The 23,347-nt window shown below is 50.0% G+C and overlaps 1 protein-coding gene and 1 long non-coding RNA gene across 4 annotated transcripts in view; one reads left to right on the top strand and one right to left on the bottom strand.

Annotated features, from left to right (window-relative positions):
• Positions 1–7,274: 7,274 nt before the first annotated feature.
• Positions 7,275–18,655, bottom strand: LOC134759697 (uncharacterized). The gene is made up of 3 exons (XR_010136270.1): positions 18,430–18,655; positions 18,063–18,321; positions 7,275–15,469 (listed from the first exon to the last, which is right to left on the bottom strand). It is a non-coding gene; the product is annotated as an uncharacterized LOC134759697 (long non-coding RNA).
• A 63-nt stretch (positions 18,656–18,718) lies between these two features.
• TET3 (tet methylcytosine dioxygenase 3) overlaps positions 18,719–23,347 on the top strand; it is a 114,554-nt gene continuing 109,925 nt past the window's right edge. For 2 of the 3 annotated variants that reach the window (XM_054548039.1, XM_002811898.5), the window contains exon 1: positions 18,719–19,021. In XM_054548039.1, coding sequence (XP_054404014.1) covers positions 18,719–19,021 — 303 coding nt within the window. The remainder of the gene's footprint in view (positions 19,022–23,347) is intronic. The other variant, XM_054548040.2, reaches the window with a different exon arrangement.

Raw genomic sequence — 23,347 nt, 5'->3', positions numbered from 1 at the left:
CTCTTGGCACTTTCGGAGGCCAAGGCGGGTGGATCATTTGAGGTCAGGAGTTCGAGACCAGCCTGACCAACATGGTGAAACCCCGTCTCTGCTAAAAATACAAAAACAATTAGCTGGGCGTGGTGGCAGGCACCTGTAATCCCAGCTACTTGGGAGGCTGAGGCAGAAGAATCACTTGAACGTGGGAGGTGGAGGTTGCAGTGAGCTGAGATTGTGCTACTGCACTCCAGGCTGGGCAACAAGAGCAAAACTCTGTCAAAAAAAAAAAAAAGAAGGAAGGAAGGAAAGAAAAGGGCCCATGTGCATGTCTTTAAGATCAGCTATGCAAAAGGCAACATAGGAAAGATTATATCCTACTGTGAAGCTGGGAGTATTCCCCAAGGCAAGAAAGGTTTCTGGGAGAAGACCCAGTATTAGTCTCCTATCCAGTACTAACCAGGCCCGACCCTGCTTAGCTTCCAAGATCAGATGAGATCGGGCGCATTCAGTGTGGTATGACAGTAGATTCTGTATTCTCTATATCAGCAGTGATCCCATCATCCTTCCAGCCACCCAGCTAGAAAACTGGGATCCTCTGACTCCTCCCTGTCACTCCTCTCCAGCAGCCAGGCAAATGTCTAGTGCTACCAATTTCCCGCTAATATTTCTCAGATCTGCCTGCTCTCCTACCTCCACTCCTAACCCAGCCCTCCCACCCAGTCTCTCTGCCTCTTGCTATGGCCTTCCCAAATCCCTACCCCACAGAGGAGCCAGAGGGCCTCGAACGCCACCAGGTGCCTCCAGAATGTGCCTTTGGCCCCCCGGGGGCCCTAAGCAAGCACACATCCTTCCAAACCCTCCTCTGTTTGTGTTTACATTAAACTCATGGTTGCCCCACACCCCCGCACTCTCATTGCTTTTGCTCATGCTGTGCGCTCTCCCTGGAGTGCCCTTCACCTCTAAGCCCCTCGGCGTCCCCAATTGCCATCTTCAGGAAGCTTCTGCTGACTCTACCCTGGCTGTGTCAGGCGCCTCCCTTCAAGCTCCTGTCAAATGCCTTTTGCATTTATCTTACTGTTTTTCTTACACATAGTATTACAATCATCTCTCTCTTTTTTTTTTTTTTTTTTTTTTGAGATGGCATGTCACTCGTTGCCCAGGCTGGAGTGGTGGAGTGGTGCGATCTCGACTAGGTACAACCTCCACCCCTGGGTTCAAGTGATTCTCCTGCCTTAGCTTCCAGAGTAGCTGGGATTACAGGTGCCCGCCACCATGCCTGGCTAATTTTTTGTATTTTTAGTAGAGACGGGGTTTTGCCATGTTGGCCAGGCTGGTCTCAAACTCCTGACCTCAGGTGATCCACTCGCCTCAGCCTCCCAAAGTGTTAGGATTACAGGTGTGAGCCACCACGCCTGGCCTAAAATCATCTCTTTGTCTCTTTATTAGAGCATGGCTTATGTCTTACCCCACTTTGTATCTCCAGTGCCTGGCACATGGGAGTGGGTAATTCAATAGATACTGGACAAATGGAAAGCAGGAAGAAAGAAGAAAAATGGACGCAGGCTGAGCCTGAGAAAGACCCCTTGCACTAAGCAATGAAACACCTCCCACACCCTTACCCCTCCAGGCTGCTAACAACATACTTGCTAACATACATACTTAGCTACATACTTGCTAAGACCCAGGCCAGCTGCAGGTGGGCTCTGAGCAGCCTCTCTGACTCTGGACTAGATTATATGACTGTAAGATCCTTAGAACGGATGGTAGAAATAGATGATGATGATGAGCCCTTTGATTCTGCCCTCAGAGCCACCCCCTCCCCCATGATCCCGGGGGCCACTTTGAATCATGAAGTGCCTCATAAAGAGAGAATTGCAAAAGACAGAAGAAGCCTCAGGCCCTGACTTCATAGAACTGCAACTTTAGCCCTGGACTCCCTCCTCAGACTTCTACATGAGAAAGCTGTAAACTACTTTTTTTGTTTTGTTTTTTTGAGACAGAACCTTGCTCTGTCACCGAGGCTGGAGTGCAGTGGTGCAATCTCGGCTCACTGCAACCTACGCCTCCTGGGTTCAAGCAATTCTACTGCCTCAGCCTCCTAAGTAACTGAGATTACAGGCATGTGCCACCACCATGCCTGGCCAGAAAGCAATAAACTTTGAAGCCACTGTTTAAGATTTTATCATTGTATACAATTGTGCTAATACATCCTGTGGCTCTGAGCTTGTTGCAACATTCTCTCTTGCCTAATTTGGGGCCCTGCTTGCAGTGCAGGTATGTGCCCCACGGCTTACAACTGGGGACCCCGGACAAACGTTACCTGGTACTGGACAGCCTCTGCAGTGATAGGTAGTTCCCTGGCCACCAGCGCTGGCACATAGGAGGAATCAGAGAAGGGGGTTGGGAGAAACTGTATCACCCTGGGCAAATCACTGAACATCTCTATATTTTAGGTTCCTTGCTTTGAAAGCAAGGAAGACCATCTTTAAGGTCCTGACAGTCTCCTGCTTGAAATATCTGCCTTACGAATGAATAAGTAGCATGGAGTACATGGAGGACTTGGGTTTAGACATCACACAAATCTGGGTCCAAATCCCGGCTGGGCCACTCACCAGCAGTGCAACTTGGACAAGTTCCTTTGTCTCTCTGAGCTTCTGTTTTCCTTAAATCTGAAAATGAAACTAATTTTGCAACTATTTTTCAAGTGGTACCAAGAATTAGAAATATTGTAGACAAACTTCTGGGCAGAGTAGCCACTCAGTAAATGGAACTGGTAAGTGCATGTGAGTGGAGAGAAAGAAAGAGCTGGAGAGTGCTTCACAGAGTACAGCTGAGCTGAGCCTTGAAGGGTGAGGTGAGGACCATTCGGGCAGGTAGGGCGGGAATGACGGTCCAAGCAGGGGAGCAGCATGGGTAAAGGAAGGAACACACAGGATGTGATGGTGAAGGGTGGGGTGCGTCGAGGTCCTGATGGGATCAGACCTCATGCCCCTAAGCATGATACCACTGAGGACCAAAATGAGCGCTGCTTCCAGCTAAGGAGCTTCCTGGATTACATGGCATTCTAGCTGGGCATTAAGTGAAGTAGGATTTTTAGAGCAAGACTGGGTTGAGGGTGATCTGGAGTAAACACCATAAGCAAAGGCAGGGAGCTAAGAAAAGAGCCTGTGAGGGGGTGGGGTTGGGTAAGGAGACCACAAGGCTAGAGTAGAGGACAATAGCAGGCAAGAAATGCTCAAATGTTTTAAATAGAGTGCTTGGCAAAGACAAGCCAGGCCAGCCAAGCCTCCATTGCTCACACTGTTGTCTTACCTGTTTCTTTCAGCATTTCTACGTAGGGCTGTGTCTTTGAGGCCAGAGCCCAAATGCCCGGGTCTGGAAGGAGTCTCTGAGGTCCCTTGGGAGACCCAGCAAAGGACCGGTGTGGGACTTCTGCTCAGAAGGTGGAGGGCTGGGAGAGCAGGCAGGCATTCACTCTGCTTCCTTCCCGCCTGGTGGCTGGCTGCATGCCCTGAACTTGACCTCAGATGACCTGCGTGTTCCCTTCAGTTCCAGTGCCAGGAGCAGTGAGCTTCATCTTTGGCTTTTTTTCTCCTTCAGAGCAGAGACTTTCTCTCTGCTCAAACTGGGTTTTTTTTGTGGTGGTGGTGGTGGTTGTTGGTTTTTTTCTTGTTTTTTTTTTTTTTTTGAGATGGAGTCTCGCTTTCTCACCCAGGCTGGAGTGCAGTGGTGCGATCTCAGCTCACTGCAATCTCCTCCTCCCAGGTTCAAGTGATTCTCCCACCTCAGCCTCCAGTGTAGCTGGGATTACAGGCATGCGCCACAACACCCGGCTAATTTTGTAGTTTTAGTAGAGACAGGGTTTCACCACATCGGTCAGGCTGGTCTCATACTCCTGACCTTAAGCGATCCACCCGCCTCGGCCTCCCAAAGTGCTGGGATTACAGGTGTGAGCCACGGAGCCCAGCCTCAAACTGGTTTTTGCAGCACCAAAAATCTCCCCAGTACTTGGGCAGACCTTGCCAGTGTGGTGTCTACTGTTGTCTGCCTTTTTTCAGTTTAGAATGATGATTTTAATGGTGCTAGATCATTGTATAGGTACGTAAATAAAGACTAAGGGTGTGTTTGTACAGATGGGAGTGTGTAAGACATGTTTTTCCCAAGCAGACACAGCTAGTTAGCAGCAGAGCTGGAATAGCCCGGGTGTCCTGACACTCAAGCCAGTGCTTGCTGCCCTGCCTATGAGCTGCTTAACTCTGTACACCTCAAATGTCAGCATCTTGAAATCATTGTGTGAAAAAGTGAGTTGAGTTTCAGGCATTGTCCTTGTTAACCCACCACATGCTTAGATGTTCTGTGGTTTGGGTTGGCATGCAAAATAATTTCAAAAATGCCTGGATTTGTCCAACGTCACTGATTAGTGATTGCTTTAGAAGACTAAGTCCAGCATTAGCCTCAGTAAGGTACAAGGAACTACCACAGTTTCTCCTTGATCAAATGCATAAGGTATAGATGTAGAATACTTATAAAGGAAAGGGACTGACTTCCAATCAACATACGGGCTAAAAATTATTATTGCCAAATAGGCTGGCGTTGCACAAAAACCTCTTTGGAGTTGCCTTTGGAGCCAGTTTATGGGTCCCAGTAGAGCCAGGCTCTGCTCATCATTCAACAAGAACACACTGAGTGTCTGTATGTCAGGCACTGAGTACAGTGAGTAGCAAGACAGATACACATGTACCTTACAAGTGACCTTTCTACTTAAAAAATAAAATGTCTTACCTAGGTTAGACTACCACCTTAATTACCAGGTTTGGTTCTGAAAGATATTTTTGGCTGCTTTCTAAAATTAAGCTCTTCTTCAGAGGATGGAGAATAAATTCACTGATTGAAAATACTCAGAAAAAAGAGATGTAGCTTAGACAAAGGCAATCTCAAACGAAGAATTCCCAAGACATTTTAAGCTATGGTAATACAACCTCACAAGGAAACAATTTAGATAAGAACATTTATTTGGAAGTAGACATTCTGGTGTGTTTGTTAAAAGCGCAAAGGCACATTGTCAGGAGAACAAGGTTTTGACTCCGGGAGGCCAGCCACTTTTCAAAGCAGGAACGACCAAATGATCTGAACCAACCCAGATCTATTGGCTGCTGTCCCCTGCTCATGAGCCCTCTGGCTAGGACTGCCCCAGGCATCCACATTTGACAGCACCTGCCTAAAAGATCTACAAATCAAATCAAATTATAAGATGGACAGTTTTGAAACAAACCTGCTTATTTGCATCTGTCCCAGTGTTGTCAAGGATATTCCACTGATCAAAAGTCATTGCTATAGTCTGAATTTCCAGGTTCTAACAAGAGTACATTTGTATATGCTTTCTATTTCACACAGTACTTCCTCTTTTATCCTCTCCTCGAAGCCACAACTCTTGTGGTAGACATTAAATATTCTCATTTTACAGATAGACACACAAAGATTCACTTAAATTATGTGCCTAAAGGACCACTTACTAGGCTTGAAACCAGGTCTTGCCATTCCTCCTGCAGTAGCTCCTCCAACAGGCCACAGGAACCTAAACTCCAAAACTCCTGATCACTCCTGCAAGCAGTTGTTCCCAGCCTGGCTTCACATTGGAGTCCCCATGCCTCGGGGCATGACCTGACATTGGCCAAAGACCCCATGGGGTGGGCACCAGGTCCATACAACCAGAATCTCTGGAAGTGGGACCTTGGCATTGGTATTCCTCAAGTTCTCCAGGTGATTCCACTGTGAAAAGTCTTGGTCATTCTATTAGAGAATTATCAGAATTTGCTTCCTTCTCTCTCAAAGACCTACTTAAAGGCATTGATAGTCCACTTGTCTTCTTTTTCAAACATAATTTTCTATTTTTCAATGATAGGAATGCTACTACCTCTTTGTTGTAGAAATTTTAGGGAAAAAGGGTATTAAGAAGAAAACAAAAATAATCCAGAGACCCAATGTTTATATTTTGATATATTTGTTTCCAATCTTCGTGTATATTTTACGTAATTTTTTTGAGACAGTATTTTGCTCTGTCACCCAGGCTGGAATGCAATGGCACAATCATGGCTCACTGTAGCCTCCATTTCCTGAGCTCAAGCAATCCTCTCACCTCAGCCTCCAGAGCAGCTGGGACCACAGGCACACCCACCACGTCCAGCTAATTTTTTTTCTTTTTCTTTTTCTATTTTTTTTTTTTTTTTTTTTTTGTAGAGATGGGGTCTCCCTATGTCCCCCAGACTGGTCTCAAACTCCTGGGCTTAAGTGATCCTCATGCCTTGACCTCCCAAAGTGTGGCCAGGTGTGAGCCATGGACCTGGCCTTAATCATTCTTTAATGTTGAACATTTAAGTTTATTTTATTTTTTTGCTGTCATAAATAAGTCCTCCAAGAAGATCCTTGTACTTAGATCCTTACAGTCTTTGCAAAACTGAATATTTTTATTTTGTGATCTGCCAGTTTGCTATAGTTATTAATTAATAAAGTTTTTATTTTATTTTATTTTATCTTATTTTATTTTTCAGATGGAATCTTGCTCTGTGGCCCAGGCTGGAGTGCAGTGGCTCAATCTTGGCTCACTGCAACCTCTGCCTCCCAGGCTCAGGCCGTTCTCCAGCCTCAGCCTCCCGAGTAGCTGGAATTACAGGGGAGCACCACCACGCCTGGCTAATTTTTGTATTTTTCTTTAGTAGAGACAGGGTTTCACCATGTTGGCCAGGCTGGTCTCGAATTCCTGACCTCAGGTGATCTGCCCACATCGGCCTCCCAAAGTGCTGGGATTATAGGCGTGAGCCACCGTGCCGGGCCTGGACATTTTATGTCTTTATTGGCCATTTGCATTCCTTCTTTTGTGAATGTTCACATCCTTTGCCTTTTTGTTCCCTTTTGAGTGTCCATCTTTTCTTACCTACTAAGTATATAACACCTTTCCTGTTCATTTGTTTTGTAAATATTTTTCCTCAGTTTATCATTTAATTTGGTTTTTTGACATACAAAAGTATTTATTGATTTTATGCTTAGAAATGTTCCTTGATGAGGTAAATTGTTACCAACATTTTCTTCTACAAGTCTCAATAAATAAATGCCTGGTTATATAGAAGCAGTTTATCTGGCTACATGGGATTTTATTGTTCTGGACTAAGAAACTATCCATCTCCTGGCCGGGCACAGTGGCTCACGCCTGTAATCCCAGCACTTTGGGAGGCCGAGGAGGGCGGATCACGAGGTCAGGAGATCGAGACCATCCTAGCTAACACGGTGAAACCCCGTCTCTGCTAAAAATACAAAAGAATTAGCCGGGTGTGGTGGCGGGCGCCTGTAGTCCCAACTACTCGGGAGGCTGAGGCAGGAGAATGGCGTGAACCTGGAAGGCGGAGCTTGCAGTGAGCTGAGATTGAGCCACTGCCCTCCAGCCTGGGCAACAGAGCGAGACTCCGTCTCAAAAAAAAAAGAAAAAAGAAACTGTTCATCTCCTACAGGAATCTGACTTGGAATTATCAAAACTACACTACTTTTATGGTATATGTTCCTTGAACTACCTTGCCCAATACAGGATAACGTAAAAAACATTTTGCAGGGCAAAACATTTTACAAAGCAAACAATATGGCATAGCCTCTCACAAAAGACTGCCCCACCCCAAAACTAACAAAGCCCATTTCCATCCTGTTTTGAAAAATAGGGTGGGTCTTAGGATAGTACCACTGGGCTCTCTCAGCCCTAGGGAGAAAATTTCCTTTAGCTCAAGTTTCTCCTGGTCAAGTGCTTTGGGGACAGGCTCTGCTCTTGAGTAGGGTTACTCTGGCATGTAATATTTGGGACATATGTATACTAAAAAATTATTTGTTGTTTATCTGACACTCAAATTCAACTGGAAGTCCTGTGTTTCTATTTGCTAAATCTGACAACCCTAATCCTGTGGTTTTTCTCTCAGTCTTAATGTTGGTGCCCTTGCCCCAGGAGCGCCCACAGGAAGCAGCAGACCTGGCATCATGCTGCATAAAGGAATTTACCTGTTTACCTTCAAAGAGGGTTCTCATGGCCAAGGGGCAGCCTCTCCCTTGTGCCCCTGAGACATTAAAAAACAAAAACAAAACAACAACAACAACAAAAAAAAACACTGCATTTACCTTTTCTACACAGATCGGCCATGTGCTTATAAACCCAAGCTCTTCACCCAGACTTCATGGGTTGCTTCCAGGCTTCCTGCACTTCATTGTCCTTCTTCCTCTTTTTTTCTAGCAGCCATGAAGCTGCTCATGGGTCTATGGATCTGAGTGGCCACCATTACCACGCTCACATGCCTTTGGTCCGCTGCATGCTCCTGTTCGAGTGGCCAATCTGTCAGTTCCCCTTTGGCCTCTTTCAGCTTTTAACACCCTATTTTCTATCTTACAGGTTTTTTTGTTGTTATTGTTTTGTTTTTTTTGAGACAGAGTCTCGTTCTGTTGCCCACGCTAGAGTGCACTGCTGCCATCTGGGCTCATTACAACTTCTGCCTCCCGGGTTCAAACGATTCTCGTGCCTCAGTCTCCTGAGCAGCTGGGACTACAGGCACGTACCACCACGCCCAGCTAATTTTTGGCATTTTTAGTAGAGACGGGGTTTCATCATGTTGGCCAGGATGGTCTCGACCTTCTGACCTCAAGCGATCTGCCTGCCTCGGCTTCCCAAAGTGCTGGGATTACAGGCGTGAGCCACCGCACCTGGCCTATCTTACAGATTTTTGATTCACTATAGATTGTTTTCTAGAGGCTGGATGTTAAAATTCAATTTTAACATGGTTTGAGATGGCTGAGTGTCATGTGGATGTCCTAAAGAATGGCAAGAAGACTGAGACATCTGCTAATCACATCCTTCCCTGGTTTAGCAGATAAATAGTACAATGTTGAGAATACAGCGTATCTCCCCAGAATGATGCTGGTGTAACACTATATGACTCGATCTATTAGTGCAGGCATTTCCAAGAAGGCCTCTCCCAGCTCTACGAGGGATGCCTGTGTCCTTTTTATTTCTACCCTAACTAACTCTACCTTCTGAGGGATTTTAAAGCAGAGCTTCTTAATTATTAGGGTGCCTAGGAATCACCTGAAAGTCTTGTCAAAATGCAGATTCTGGCCAGGTGCAGTGGCTCATGCCTATAATTCCAACAGTTGGGGAGGCTGATGTGGGAGGATGGTTTGAGGCCAGGAGTTTGAGACTGGTCTGGGCAACACAGTGAGACAAAAAAATTAAAAATTAGTCCAGGGTGGGTAGCACACACTTGTAGTCCTAGCTACTGGGGAGGCTGAGGCAGAAGGATCAATTGAGCCCAGGAGTTGAAGCCTGCAGTGAGTGCCACTGCACTCCAGCCCGGGCAACAGAGTAAGACCCTGTCTCTTGAGGAAAAAAACAAAAAACAAAAAAACTCTGATTCAGTAGCTCTGAGGCCTGCTGAGACAGTGTACTTCTAGAAACTCTCAGTGGTACCGCTGCTGCAAGCCCACAGACCAACCACACTTTGAGTAGCAGGAGTTTGAAACTTATATTCCTGACTGGCTACAGGATGGCCCAGACACCTCGTCATCTCAATTCCAGGACCCTGCCTGCCCACGCCCAGGAGGTCTGAATCAACGGCAACGAAATCTGTGTCTGTGAGAGGGGAGACTACAGAGTGAGGGGGAGGCAGGCTGAAAAGGGGAGAGCAGGAAGCCTGAGAAAGGGCACCAGTTCAGGACAGGTTAGTCTGGAGCTGTTAGGACCTAGTATTGATTGAATATGGAGGGAGACAGAGAACAAGGGAGGCACTTGGCAAACTGTCTCCACCTGGGGAGGCTGGATAGGGGCTCCTACTTAATATCAGACCTCATCCTGGGCACCTGAATGCCATTATATCTGATGACCCTCTGTAATACATAATGTCTGCATTGATTATTGTATATAGTTTAACTCTGGTTGTCATGATTACCTAGGGCCAGACTAGGGTAAGACCATTTCTCTGATAAGTGGGAGGAAGAATCAGGGGACTCAATGGAAATGAAAGTATAGGACAGTTTGAGTGCCTACCGTCCACCAAGTTCTGAGGTGGGACTTTGCCATAGGTTGGCTTCATTCGATCCTCTGCAAAGGAGTCTGCTTAGGAGGTATCATGAGTCCCATCTTTAGAGATTGGAAGGAGGCCAGGAGGGGGGAATTACCTCATCAGCAGTCAAAAACTGGTACACCGAGGAGCTGAAAATGGAACTCGAGGAACCAGCAGGAGCATCTCAGTGCATGGGGAAGGGGGAAGATATCGTGGGGGATAGGGGAGCACTACATCCAAGTGGGAAGAACAGGGTCTCTGAGGATGGGTGCCCCAGCACTGTCAAGTACTTACAAATGGGACTCAATCCCACTTGTAGGATTGAGTCACCTACAAGTGACTCACCCACAAAAGGCTATGAGGAAGGGAAGCCTTGAAGGTGAAAGGCGTTGATATCATCTTCAAGTCTCAAATGGGACAAGCAGGCTCCTACTTAGCAGGAGACAGGACGGAAACAACACATGGAAACAAGATCACGGGACAAGCCAATTGAAGTTGAACCAGTCTTTCAGGGATGCTCAGCTCTTTCTATAAAGCACTGTTCTGAATGGATTCCTATGATGTGTAGTTCAGGAATTTCACCACTTTTATACTATATGTATTTTCTGTGTTTCCCCCTCCCTCAACACACATACTTTTTTTTTTTTTTTTTTTTTTTTGAGACAGGGTCTCACTCCATTGCCCAGGCTGGAGTGCAATGGCACAATTTTGGCTCACTGAAGCCTCAACCTCCTGGGCTCAAGTGATCCTCTCACCTCAGAGTGTGCACCATTGCACCTGGCTAATTTTTTTGTAAAGTTGAGGTCTCACTATATGGCCCAAGCTGGTTTTGAACTCCTGAGCTCAAGTGATTCGACTGCCTTGGCCTCTCAAAGTGCTGGGATTACAGGCATGAGCCACCAGGCCCAGCTTGATATTTTTTTAAACAAGAAAATACTAACCTTGATTTGATGTTACAGTTTAATCAAGTGGCAGCTCATAGGACCTGGTTTTCCCCACTGGAATCTCAGGCTGTGACAGGGGCTTCTCCTGGGTCTCTCTGTGGGCACTGTCAAAATGGACCTCAAATGGGATGTGTTCTTGCCGACCTCATTCATCAACTTCCACCTTCTCTGGGCCCCCTGGCACTACCAACTACCCTGTTATTCTTCCAGAAACCTCCCTTCCTATGCCCTCGTCCTGTGGGTTTGACCTCGTAAATCTTTCTTGATACCTCTCTCCCTCCCCACCACCACTACCCTAACGGAGACCATCATTTTTGTTTTCTCACTTAGGTTTCTGCAACAGCCTTCTAGCTGCTCTCTCTGCCTCTATTCTGACACCCTCCTCTAATGCATTCTCTATATAGCAGCTGGCACTGAGTAAGATGTGGTCCTTGTCCACAGCTGAGGGGATGGGACAGACCCAGGCATGCCTGTGATCTGATTGGTGGGCCCCTTACCCAATCTCGAGAGATCATCAAAGGCTTCCTGAAGTGCCACCTGAGTTTAACCAGGAAGGATGAGTGGGAGTTAATGGCAAGGCAGCAGGAAACGCCTCTGCTAAAGCTATGCTGTTTTAGAAGTTTCCTTTAGTAGGCAGGCTCCTTGTGTCATACACCCTGAGTACCTTCCTTTACTGGATTTCTTTCTCTATTTACAAATGAATTTCTACTGAGTTTGTCCCACAGCCACTCACCTCTTCTACTATGTTTCCTTCAACTCCTATTTTTTTTCACTTTAGTTTAAATCTCTGAACCTGCTCTAGTGCAAGGAATGACAGTCCTTTACAGTAGGAATCCCTAATATGTGTCGCCAGGAGGGAGGAATGCTCTGGAAATGGGCAGTATGTGTAATTGCACATACCTCAAATATACACATATACATTCACACATTCACACACACTCCCTGTGTGTTAGTGCTGTTAACCAAATACTTCCGCTTATCCTTCCTGCACATAGCAGGATTGTACTTATTGCACTTCCCTGCCCCCTTATAACTTTCTTTGGCCAGTGAGATGACAGCAGGAATGATGTGTGTCACTTCCAGGTAAAAGCTTTAAGAGCCAGTGCTAGATTTGCCCCATTCTTGTTTCCTGCCTTCAGGGTTGAAGAGACACATGTCCAGTTGCAGCAGCCTGGATGCCCGAGTGACTACGGGAAACAGAGCTCATAATGACTCATAATAGACACGTTTTGTGATTGAGAAATACACTTTTGTTATGTAAAGCTACTGCAATTTGGGGATTGTCTATTACTCCAGCACAATCTAACTGATCCTGACTGATACACCCTGTCAACCAAGGCTCAGGGGCACCAAGGCCTTTATCCCTGTTGGGTATTCCTTCCATTATGATGGGTACCCTTGCATTCTCCTTGCAAGTAATGAAGCCTATTTGATTCAACCTAAATTCAAAATGCAGTCACAAAACTAGTTATAAAACATGAGGACATTTGCGGGGCTATTTAAAAACGTAGTAGCCGGGCGCGGTGGCTCACTCATGTAATCCCAGCAGTTTGGGAGGTCGAGGTGGGTGGATCATGAGGTCAGGAGTTCAAGACTAGCCTGGCCAAGATAGTGAAACCCCATCTCTACTAAAACTACAAAAATTAGCTGGGCGCGGTGGCAGGTGCCTGTAATCCCAGCTACTCGAGAGGCTGAAGCAGGAGAATCATTTGAACCTGGGCGGCAGAGGCTACAGTGAGCCCAGATCGCGCCACTGCACTTCAGCCTGGGTGACAAGGGTGAGACTCCATCTCAAAGAAAAAAAAACCAAAACCAAAACAAAAAACCCAAAAACGCATAGCATAGATATCCTACACGTGTAACACTCACCAATGCAGGTCCACAAGCAACCCACTAATGAACCTCCCTTTCCCTGAGAGCAAAATGCCAGTTTCTGCCCGGTATCAGCTCTAGCATTCGTGGGCTAATTTCAGAGGTCCTGGATTTTAGGTCCTGGATTCTGACATGTAGTAGTGAATGACCTTGGACAAATTACCTCACTGAGCGCCAGTTCTCTTATCTGTAAAATGGTGATGATAATAAAAACTATGTCATAGATAAGGAAAGTTAACATTTGCACATTTGTTGTATTTGCCACTCTGTGCAGACAGAAGGATAATGTGTGGAAGTGCTTTGAAAAGGGAAAGACCTATGCAAATATTAGTTGATAATATTTTTAGCCAATACATGACCAAAGAAGTAACACATCCAAAATCAAATAAACGTCCCAATACCTTCAGTCTTTAAAACCAAGCCCAGGTATGGATATCGGGATGAATTTACATTTCTGCAAAATGTCCCCATACACAAATCTCATTCTTAAATAAGGACAAATTACTTATTAGCTGAAGAGGAGAGAGGTCAAGTACCTCAGAGGAGGTTAGTCACATCAATCATCTGAGAGTTCAGCAGCATCCAACAGTGTTAGTTCCACGTGTTAACTTCCTGAAGAACCACAGGCTTGCACATCCAATTATGCTTCCTGTCCCTTTCCTTCCCCGTGCGGAATCAACTTCAGCTCATCAACGGGGTAGGAAAGCTTCCTTATTTCGCACCCTCCATGCTCCAGGCATCCAGGGAAATGCCCCTGCTACCCCTATCTCCCTTGAGTTCTTAGGGCTTCCTCCTCTAGCAAGGAGATTTCCCTTTCTAGTCCCGGGGGCAGCAGCACAGCCCGGCTCTGACCTCGCGGGAGCAGTCGCCTAAAAGAGGCTCCGCCCTTGGCCGCTTGGGGTGGCGCCCGCCAAACCCGCTCCTAAAAGGAGCCTCTCTCCCTCTGTCTGCTCTAAGCGCCTCGGGGGCCTAATCGCGGTCTCCGCCTGGGTGCTGAACTTGCTTCTCCCCCGCTTGCTGTAGTCCAGTGCTGCTCTAACTTGACATCACCTGACGGGCTAATTAAAACAGATTGCTGGGCCCGCCCCTAGAGTTTCTGATTCAGTGGGGTTAGGATGGGGCCCAGAGCTTGCATTTCTAGCCAGTTCCCAGGAGATGGTGATGCTGCTGGTGCCGGGGCTCTCTTGGAGGAACCACTGCGTCTAGGCTAATGCAGCCCCAGGAGGGGCTCGCCCTATCCCTACGCCCACCCCCGCTGCTCTCCTGCCCTGAGCGCAGTGTGAATGGGAATAGCCGCAGCAGCCCAGGAGGCTGGAGAACCAGAAGGCAGGACCTGAGGAGTTTAAGCTATTTTATCTTGGGCGCCCCTGACCAGTTTGTGCAAGTCGTAAAGCAAGCAGGAAAGAAGCCTATGGGGTCTTCAGTGCTACTGGGGTCTGTCATTCATCAGGTTCTACTCACCTCATCTCTTCATTCAACACAGTGGCTGGTTGCTAGGTCTAGGGTTATGAGGTGAAAGACAGCGTGCTAGGCTTCCAGGAGTTTGTAGTAACTGCCAAGGAAATGCAAACCATTCCAGTGCCCAGCACCGATGAGATAACTGTTCCTAGGCAGGGAGAGTCAAACTTCTGTGGAGGGAGAGTGGGTGGGGCTCTGGAATCATCTGAGCAGCTGGAGAAGGTTTCATGGAACTGGCACTTATGACTTGCAGGATGAGTGGGAATTTGGCAGGTACAAGGGGTAGCTGAGAAGGGGTGGGGTGGGAAGGGTTTTCCCCAGGCAGAAGGAATGAGCAACAGGACTGCCGAAGTGTAAGGTTCCAGAGGCCGGGAAGATATGACAGGCAGCTCTCTAGCCTGGCTGGGTTCCCTCCAACCTCTCTGGCGGCCCCTTCTCAGCTCCTGTCCCTCATGGGCTGGTATTCCCTGGGGCTCTGTCCTGGCAGCCTTTTTCCTCTCACTCTCCATATCCACCCCGAATGAGCTCCTCCACACCTGAGGCCTCTCTGTCTGCTCACTGATGGGGCCCAAATCTCAAGCCCAGGCCTCACCCCCTCAGTTGCACACTCACTTTCACACGAATGTCTCCATCCCCAGGCATCCTTCCTTCTGCATTTTGTCACAGTGAATGGCACCAGCATTCACCCAGTTACCTAAATGAGAGGGCTTTATGAAATGACCCTCTCATAGATTGCTGGCGAAGGGTAAATGACACAGTAACTTGCTGGTGCCATTTACCCAGACAGAATACAACAGGATGGCTGCTGGGCTCCTCTGAAAGTCCACAACTTACTAGCTGAGTGATCTTGGGCAAGTTATTTAATCTGTTTTCTTATCCATAAAATGGGTTTGATGATAGTACCTACCTCACAAGGTTGTCATATGGATTAAACAATATTAGTTGTTGTCATTCACTGAGCCGTATATTAAGTCCTTTACTTGGATTCCCTTGAAGATGGAGTGCCTAGTCCAAGGTCACACTGTTACCAAGTGGCAGATTCAGGTTTGGAAGCCAGAGTTCTCTGGCTCCTGAGCCATCTTCTTCACCTCACTGTCACACTTTCTGAAAACTGTATACCAAACAGGCAAATGCCTATGGTACAATGTTAAGTTAAAAGAGGATGGAAAATTGTATAATCAGTGTGAATACATCCACAAATAGGAAAGGCTACAAGGAAATATAGCAAATGGTTAAATATGGTTGTAATTTGGTGATTTTTCCCCTCTAGTATCTGGAGTTTCCACGTTTTCTTTATACACATTTTTTATTAATAAAGTTGCTTATTAAAAATATATTACATTAAAAATAATTACAAGTCTACAACCTGTTCCCCTGTTTGAAAATTACACTCTCTTGGTTTTTCGTCTCGGTTCTAGTCTTACTATCCTGAACAGAAACTCTTCAGTCCTCCCAAAGGCCATGGTAGGAAGTGGATATTGCAGCCATGTTCACCCCCACCCACTCCCTCGCTGACAACCTGGACCCTGGAGTAGGCTGTCAAAATCAGAGGGAAGTTCCAGACAGAACCCGGGCTGCTTTACCGCCTAGGGCTTTCTGGACAGCGCTACTTCAGATCAGTTACTTTTTTTTCTTTCTTTCTAAATAGCCGGCCGAATGCTCTTTTTCCAGTTCTGGCTGAGTTGTTAGCTGCAGCCGGCGGCGACGCCTGCCAGGTACCTGGCTCCGTGAGCACCGCCCAAACTGGTCAGGCCAGTCCGTTCTGTGGCTGTTTCTGCCAGGACTCGCCCGAGTGTGTATGTGCGCGTGTGTGTCAGAGACCCACCCTGCTCCCCTGCAACCCAGGTAGGTGGAAGGCAGTTGCAGGCACTAGCCTGGCACTCAGGCCAGATGGGTGGGGCTGAATTAATCTAACCTGGAATTTCAACTTGGCCTGCACAACAGGTGAGGGAAAAAAGCAGCAGAGAGAACGGGCAGTTTGGCAACTTGGAAATATTCCTGAGCCCTGCCCCTTACCCCCTGCCTGGAACACAGCCCAGGGTGACTCTTCAAAGTGTCTGCGCCGGGTTTTAGGGCTTAGTCGCCCCACGGCCCCATCGAGGCTGTCCGAGCCCCTCCTGAACGCTGTCCTCCTCAGTTACCCTCCGCGACGCGCCCGTTCCCCCTCCTCTGGGAGGCAGGGCGGGGGTATCGGATTAGTCTTTGTTTTCGACGCGAAAGAGCCGAGCGCGGCGCGGGGGAGGCTGGCGATGGCAGGGCCTTGGGGTCCACCTGGACAGGGCATTCGGCCGTGACCCCTGCGAGGGTGCCCTTAGCCTCTGCCCCCGAGCAACCCCTTCTTGCCGGCCAGGCTGACTCGGTACGCAAACGCGCGATGTCCCCCATTGTCCTGCCTCGGAATGAGCCAGCGGCAGCTGGGACAGGGGGGTCAGTCGGGCCTGGCGCTCAGGCCTCCCGGGGGCGCCGGGGCCGTCCCGGACCGATCTGGCCCGCAGGGAGTGGCAGGAAGTGGGGACACCGAGCGCGGCTCGGCCAAGGGCCTAGGCTGGAAGGTCCGCGTGCCCCACCCCGCCTCGCCGGCCCCGGCTGCATCCACGCCGGAGGGCGAGGGTGGCCAGCCCGAAGGGGGCGGCCGCGTCCCGGGAGGGCCGACCGCGTGGGTGGGAGCCACTGCAGGTGCAGAGAAGCGGCTGCCGGGCCGGAGCCGGCCCCAAGCCGCTCGCAGGCCGCCCGCCCGACCCCTCCCCTCCGCGGGAACCACCCCCCTCTCGTCCGGTCCGGGGCCCGGCCGGGCCGGCGGGGCTCGGCGGGGCCGCACGTGTGCGCCCTCCCGGGCGGGGGAGTCCCCGGGCGAGCACGTGCCGCGATGCGCGGGGGGCGGGGAGTCCCGCGGACGCCTTCATTGCTGCTGCTGCTGCCGCCGCGGCCGCCGCTGCCTCTTCCTTCCTCCTGCGCCGTCCCCTCCTCGGCCCGGGCGGGGGGCTCCGCGCGCCGAGCTCGGTCGGGCCGGGCGCTCCGGGAGGCGGGCGCCCCAGGCGGCGGCGGCGGCGGCCGCGACGGTGGTGGCGGCGGCGGCGCGGGCCGGGAAACTTTGCCCCTTTGTGCGCTCCGCCCCGGAGGCGGCGGGCAGGTCGGTGCAGTCGGTGCCTTTCCGGCTCCGGAGTGGGGGAGGGGCGGCGGGAGGCGCGGGGGGCCCGGCCCGGCCCGGGGGAGGGGGAGGGGACGGCCCGGAGCCGGCGGGGGGCCGCTCCTCCGGTGCGGGGGGCCGGACTGGGGTGCTGCGGGGCGCTGTGCGGCTGAGCCGGGCGGGGTGGCGGGGCGGGGGCGGGGGCTGCGAAGCCGCCGGAGCCGAGTGGCGGAGGCCCCAGAACAAAGGAGCCCGAGCGGCGGCGCGCGCGCGGCCCGGCCCGCGGCTCGAGCGCGCCCCCCTCCCCGCGCCCCTCGGCGGCGCGGGCCGCCCTCACCAGTCGGGCTGGCGGGCTGCGCTCCGGCGGCGGGCGCGGCGAGCGCGGGCTGCCCCGGGCGCGCCCCCACCTCCAGGCCGCTTCCGTGCCGGGGGCGCCGGGGCAGTCCCACCGAGCGAGGCTCTCAGCAAACTTTATTTTGAAAGCTCAGCTCCCTGAGGGAGGGCCGGGCGGCCTCCAGCCAGGGCGTGTGGGGGAATTTTGGTGAAACTCTCACCAGCCCGTGGGGGTGGGGAAGAGGGCAACTTTCTTAGAAATCTCACCTTGATCACCGCCTTGAATCCAGGGCCCCCAGCAGCCCTCAGGCCCGAGGCCGCCTCCCTCAGACAGGGAGCGGGTGCTGGGTGCGTCCTGCCTGAGGTTCTGGGCAGGACCTCATTTGAGCAAGCCCCATCTCTTCCCCCATTTTCTCTTCCCAGAAGCAGGAAGAAGTGACACGTGAAAGTTGTCCCTGAGCCCCGAGTGATGCGCTTCCCCTTTCTGTCTTTTTCAGGCAGCACTGCCTTCTCCAGCGTCCAGACCCTGGAGGAAAAATACCAGGAGAAACTGCTCACTCAGCTCTGCCCCCACCACACCCCTACCTGCTCAACTCATGTCTGGGTCCAGGGTGGGTGAGGGTGAAGAACCCACCGGGCCAAGATGATCCCTTTTCAGAGGGCTGCTGCTGGTGTCCTCCCCCAGATCCTGGGCCCCAGCAGGTGGGAGAGTGGCCCCCTAGGGAGCCCGATCAGACTGCTGCAGAGGAGGTGAAGAGGGGTTGAGAAGAGGCATCCATCCACGAGACTGAAGCCACTTGCCTTCACCCTTGTAGACTCTTGACTGTTCTAGGCGAGAAGGACCTGTTGGTGGCCTTTGGAGGTGGCAGGAAACTGGACTGTGGTTCTGCCCCAGCACCTATGCCCCCACCTCTGGCAGCATTATGAGCCAGTTTCAGGTGCCCCTGGCCGTCCAGCCGGACCTGCCAGGCCTTTATGACTTCCCTCAGGGCCAGGTGATGGTAGGGGGCTTCCCGGGGCCTGGGCTCTCCATGGCTGGGAGTGAGTCCCAATTCCGAGGGGGTGGAGATGGTCGAAAGAAACGGAAACGGTGTGGTACGTGTGAGCCCTGCCGGCGGCTGGAAAACTGTGGCGCTTGCACTAGCTGTACCAACCGCCGCACGCACCAGATCTGCAAACTGCGAAAATGTGAGGTGCTGAAGAAAAAAGTAGGGCTTCTCAAGGAGGTAAGCCGGCCCTTCCTGGGCTACCCTGTTCCTTCCTCGAGGGCACGGTGATCACGGGGGTCTTGTTCAAGCAAGGCTCGTCCAGTTGAGTCCATTCTCTCATTTCTGATCCTCTTGGTCCAGCTCTTAAGTAGGAGTGTAACTGACATGTTTGGACTCCGTTGCAGGGCTGACAATTTGTATGAGAGTAACTGGGTAGAAGGGGGATCTGAGCTAGCACCCTCATCTCTGATGTTTGCATTTGATGCGGGACTGTGATGTCTACCTTTACCTCTAGAAGTTTCTTGTCCTGCTGCTTGAAGCCTCAGATGTTGTATTTCAATCTCATGCTAATGCTTGGATGACTTGGGCAGTGAGAGTGTAAGATAAGGGATGGAGGCTGATGGATTTGGAGACAAAGTTTTGGATTGACAGGGTGGTTTTATGATGCCCTCATGGAGTGGGATGTTTCTTTCATCGTTTTTCTCAGATGGCCAGAGAGCCGGTTGAAACCGTTTGGGAACCTAGTGACAAACTGATGTTTTGGGTTCCCCTATCTTAGTTCTTCTTGCAGTCAAAAACTTTATTTCTGTGTTCTCAGGACCTGGCACAATTCCTTGGCAGGTGGTAGGCACTCAGATTCTAATTGCATGAATGGATGGCATGCTTTCGAGACACTGTGAACCCCAGGGAGGTGTACTCCCTTTATCTGGAGTAGTAGGGTGGAGGAGGGAAGGAGATTTGGGATGAGAGCAGGCAGGGTGGGAAGGAAAGGGAGAAACCATGACCTTGCATTGGCCGTGTTTCCCTCCCATTATAGTGGCGGACTGCCGGCTTGAGGTTGGTGACAGCCGCGACAGCAGAGAGTTGGCAGAAGTAGGGCCGAGCGAAGTTGAGCAGCTTAGGAGGAGCGGTGTAGCCGCTGAGGTCGCTTCAGGCAGTGGAACTGGCGCTGGACAGAGACGGAGGCCTGCGCTGTCTTCGAGCTCCCCCTGGCTCTGCCATTCATTTGTCCAAGGGCCCAGACAACTCGGGCCCCCTCTCTGGGCCTGTCTTTTCCTTGGGGGAAGTGGAGGAGTTGTACTTGATGGCTTTCAAAGCCTCTTCCAGCTGGGCTGGGAGCTGCTTGCTTCTGAGGACTCGGGTCCCTGTGGCTGCGTTGGGCTGGCAGCTCGTGCTCAGGGTTTCCCTGACCGCTGAGTGCAGAGCCGCACAGCGAGCTGGTGGGGCTGGTCCCGTGGCTAGGAAGAAAGATTCAAGTGTTGAGGACAGGGACGTGGGGTTGCTGGACATTTCTGCCCCTTCTCACCTTGTCTTGTCCGTGCCCTGTGGAAGCTGTATGTCCTGACCCAGGGACTGCAGACTGGGGGCCCTGTTTCCCCTGTTTCTGGTTAAAGCAGACATCTCGATCACATATGCAGCCCCCAGCCCCAGCCTGGGAGACTTCTCTGTTGCTGGTGTTGGGGGTAGTTATCGTCCTGCTGGCCCAGTGCCCCATGGGTCGCTACTGAAAGCAGGGTGTTATGAAGCGGGAGAGGCTTTACTTCTGGATGTAAGAGCTGGTGCTTTGGTGTAGGGAGGAGCTGCTGAGTCTACTTTGCAAAGCTTGATTCCTTTGCGCCTTTCCTTCTAGCATTCCTTTTCTTCCCCAGCCCCCATTATCTTACTCGGTTCCTCCCATAATTAAACGGGAGGGATGAGGATGCTGAGCTTCTTGGGCTAGATGTTTTTGGAAGCAGTGGCCCTTGTGAACTAAGTTGAAGTGCTGCTTTTGGCAACAACAGAACATACCTGAGTGAAAGGGTCTGGGAGTGAGGCCAGGGCCTTGTCATCCTGTGTGTAAGCTGTCGGCCCAGGCTGCCGGGTGGTCTTGGTTAAGATATCATGGATCTGGGGTGGCTGAGGCTTAGAGACAACCCTGCTGAGAGATGTCTGCATCCCTGTTGACCTTGCCATGGCCAACTGCCTCTCTAAGCCCCAGGGTCAGGTAAGGTGAGGCTGGACAGCCTTGGGTGTCCGAGGACAGAGGGTCTACATGCTGATCTGTGGATCAGTGGAGTTCTCTGTTTCTAGAGAAACAAAAGGGGACAGTGGAATGAGTTTTTTCATAAAGCTAACTTTCTGTGACTCAAAGAGCAGTACTTTTTTTCTAAGGATAGGTCCTTTCTACTTCTCGATGTTTAAAATACGCTTTCTTAAAATGTGCTTTATGAAGTGAAGCTGTGATAGAAATTAGACCTTTTTTTTTTTTTTTTTTTCCTAAGTCTTTGCTTGGTAAAATACAAAATGGTAACCAGTGCCTCTCTCTGAAAAAAAAAAAAAAAAATTTGTTTTTTTTTTTTTTTTGGTCCACGAAGGCTGAATGCCGGAGAGTCACTGTCTAGGGTATACCACATTTAACGGGCATATCTGTGGCATAATTAATTGAAAAGCTGAGATGTTCCTGAGAGACTGCCAGAGTGGATGAGACCCCAAGACCAGCCCAGTATTTAGCAGATGCTGGGGACTGCTGGGACCATAACCATTAGATCTTAGCAGCCGTGTGGTAGAGGGAACATGTCCCGGGATTGGGGAGGTCGTTTTGGCTGTGACTGTTCAGGTGGGGCGGGACACAGTATCCTAGGAGCCTCTCGGACATCAGACCATCTACCTGCATTCCTGCTGCATGGCGCTTCCTCTGCTCTAGAGGTGAGAGTGCTGTGCTCCTCTGGGCACTCTTCCTTACTTCCCTTCTGTCTCCATCTCTCGTAGCTGACTTTGGGGCTTCCTTTGAATTGTCTGCCTGCAGTTACTTTATATCATCCTGTAAGGAGGAGATTATCTTGGGTTTTCCATCTTCTTTCCCTGCTCCTCACTCTTTTTCTCTGGGCTTTGTGGGTGGGGAGAAGGGTGCAGGGGAATCCCCCAGAAAAGAAGTTCAGCATTTTAGGACTAGAGACAGGTCCCCCAGGGATGGGCCTTCCTGCCCTAGGGGGAGGTGACTACTTCTCTGGGTCCTAATGTGAGGCTGGGGCAGGTTGGTAGTAGCTGTGGTCTTCCTTCCTAGTTCCAGGAAGACTTTAGAGGAGGCTGTTTGATTTCATATTCTTTTTACCTGAGTGGTGGCTTGGTAGTAGAATGAAGATGACTGATTAGAAAAGTATGGTTTGGTGAGTAAGGAAGCACAGTAGATAGGGCTGAGAACCCAGAGTAAGTGCTGTGCCCTTGCTCTCTTGGGCAACCAGTGCTCCATCCCTTCTGTGTCCATTTTCTCAATTGTAAGATGGGAGTAACCCTTCTTTGTAGGGTTGTCATGAGGATTAAATGAGATAAAATATGCATAATGTCTGGCACATAGTAGGTTATCAATGCATGATGACAAAACATTCCTAAACATCTAGAAAATGATGAGTCTTTATGCAAAAACAACTGTGCATTAGTCTTCGAGCTGTAAAGATGCAATACAAGGGCTAGGTATGGTGGCTTACTCCTGTAATCCCAGAGCTTTGGGAGGCTGAGGCAGGATGATCACTTGAGACTAGGCTGGGCAACGTAGCAAGACCCCATTGCTAAAAAAAAAAAAAAAAAATTAGCCAGGCATGGTGGCATGTGCCTGTAGTCCTAGCTCCTGGAAAGACTGAGGTGGGAGAATCGCCTGAGCCCACAGTGGGCAATATTTGAGCCACTGCACTCCAGCCTGCATACGACTCCAGATGCAATACAAATTAAGCGTTTATCTCAAGGCATTCACCTCACTTGCTCATAGAAGAACTGTGGGGCAGAACTGTAGAGCCAGGCAGAGGGAGGGAGGAGTTTGCCAGCCTCTGTGCTGGGGGAGGAGGCTAGACACCAAGGAGTCACTGTGGTCCTAGGCCTGACTGAAAAGTTGACCATGGATGAGGGAAGTAAATAACTATTAGAGTAGGAGAATGACCCTTAAAAAAAAATGCATAGAAAAATGTATGCATAAGTTTGGAAGCATGACTGAGAATATTATGGGTGAAAATGAGAGAAATGGAAAGATATATGTGATGAGAATACTTTCTAGCCCTCAGCCAAGTGGATTTACAGCTTGAAACAGATCTCTGCCAGATTTGAGTCAAGATACCTTGGAATTGGGAATCTTTCAACAATATCAGAACACCTGATGAATCCTTGCCCATCCTGCTGGTAGTTCTATCTTCCTGAAGATGGAGGCTGTGGAGAGGAATGTGTGCAGGCTGGTCTCAGCATCAAAGGGAGAATTGACTACAGAAGTGGAAGTGATGAGAATCTTTAGAGAAAGGGACCGCATCTGAGCATTTGTCAAGCCTGAAAGGTTGGACAGGGAGGAGTGTTTGTATTTTTAGTAGAGATGGGGTTTCACCA

The sequence above is a fragment of the Pongo abelii genome, chromosome 12, assembly GCF_028885655.2.
Source record: "Pongo abelii isolate AG06213 chromosome 12, NHGRI_mPonAbe1-v2.0_pri, whole genome shotgun sequence".
NCBI classification, from domain to species: Eukaryota; Metazoa; Chordata; class Mammalia; order Primates; family Hominidae; genus Pongo; species Pongo abelii.
The sequence above is the reverse complement of the archived record's forward strand: the minus strand, read 5'-3'. Positions and strand labels throughout refer to the sequence as shown.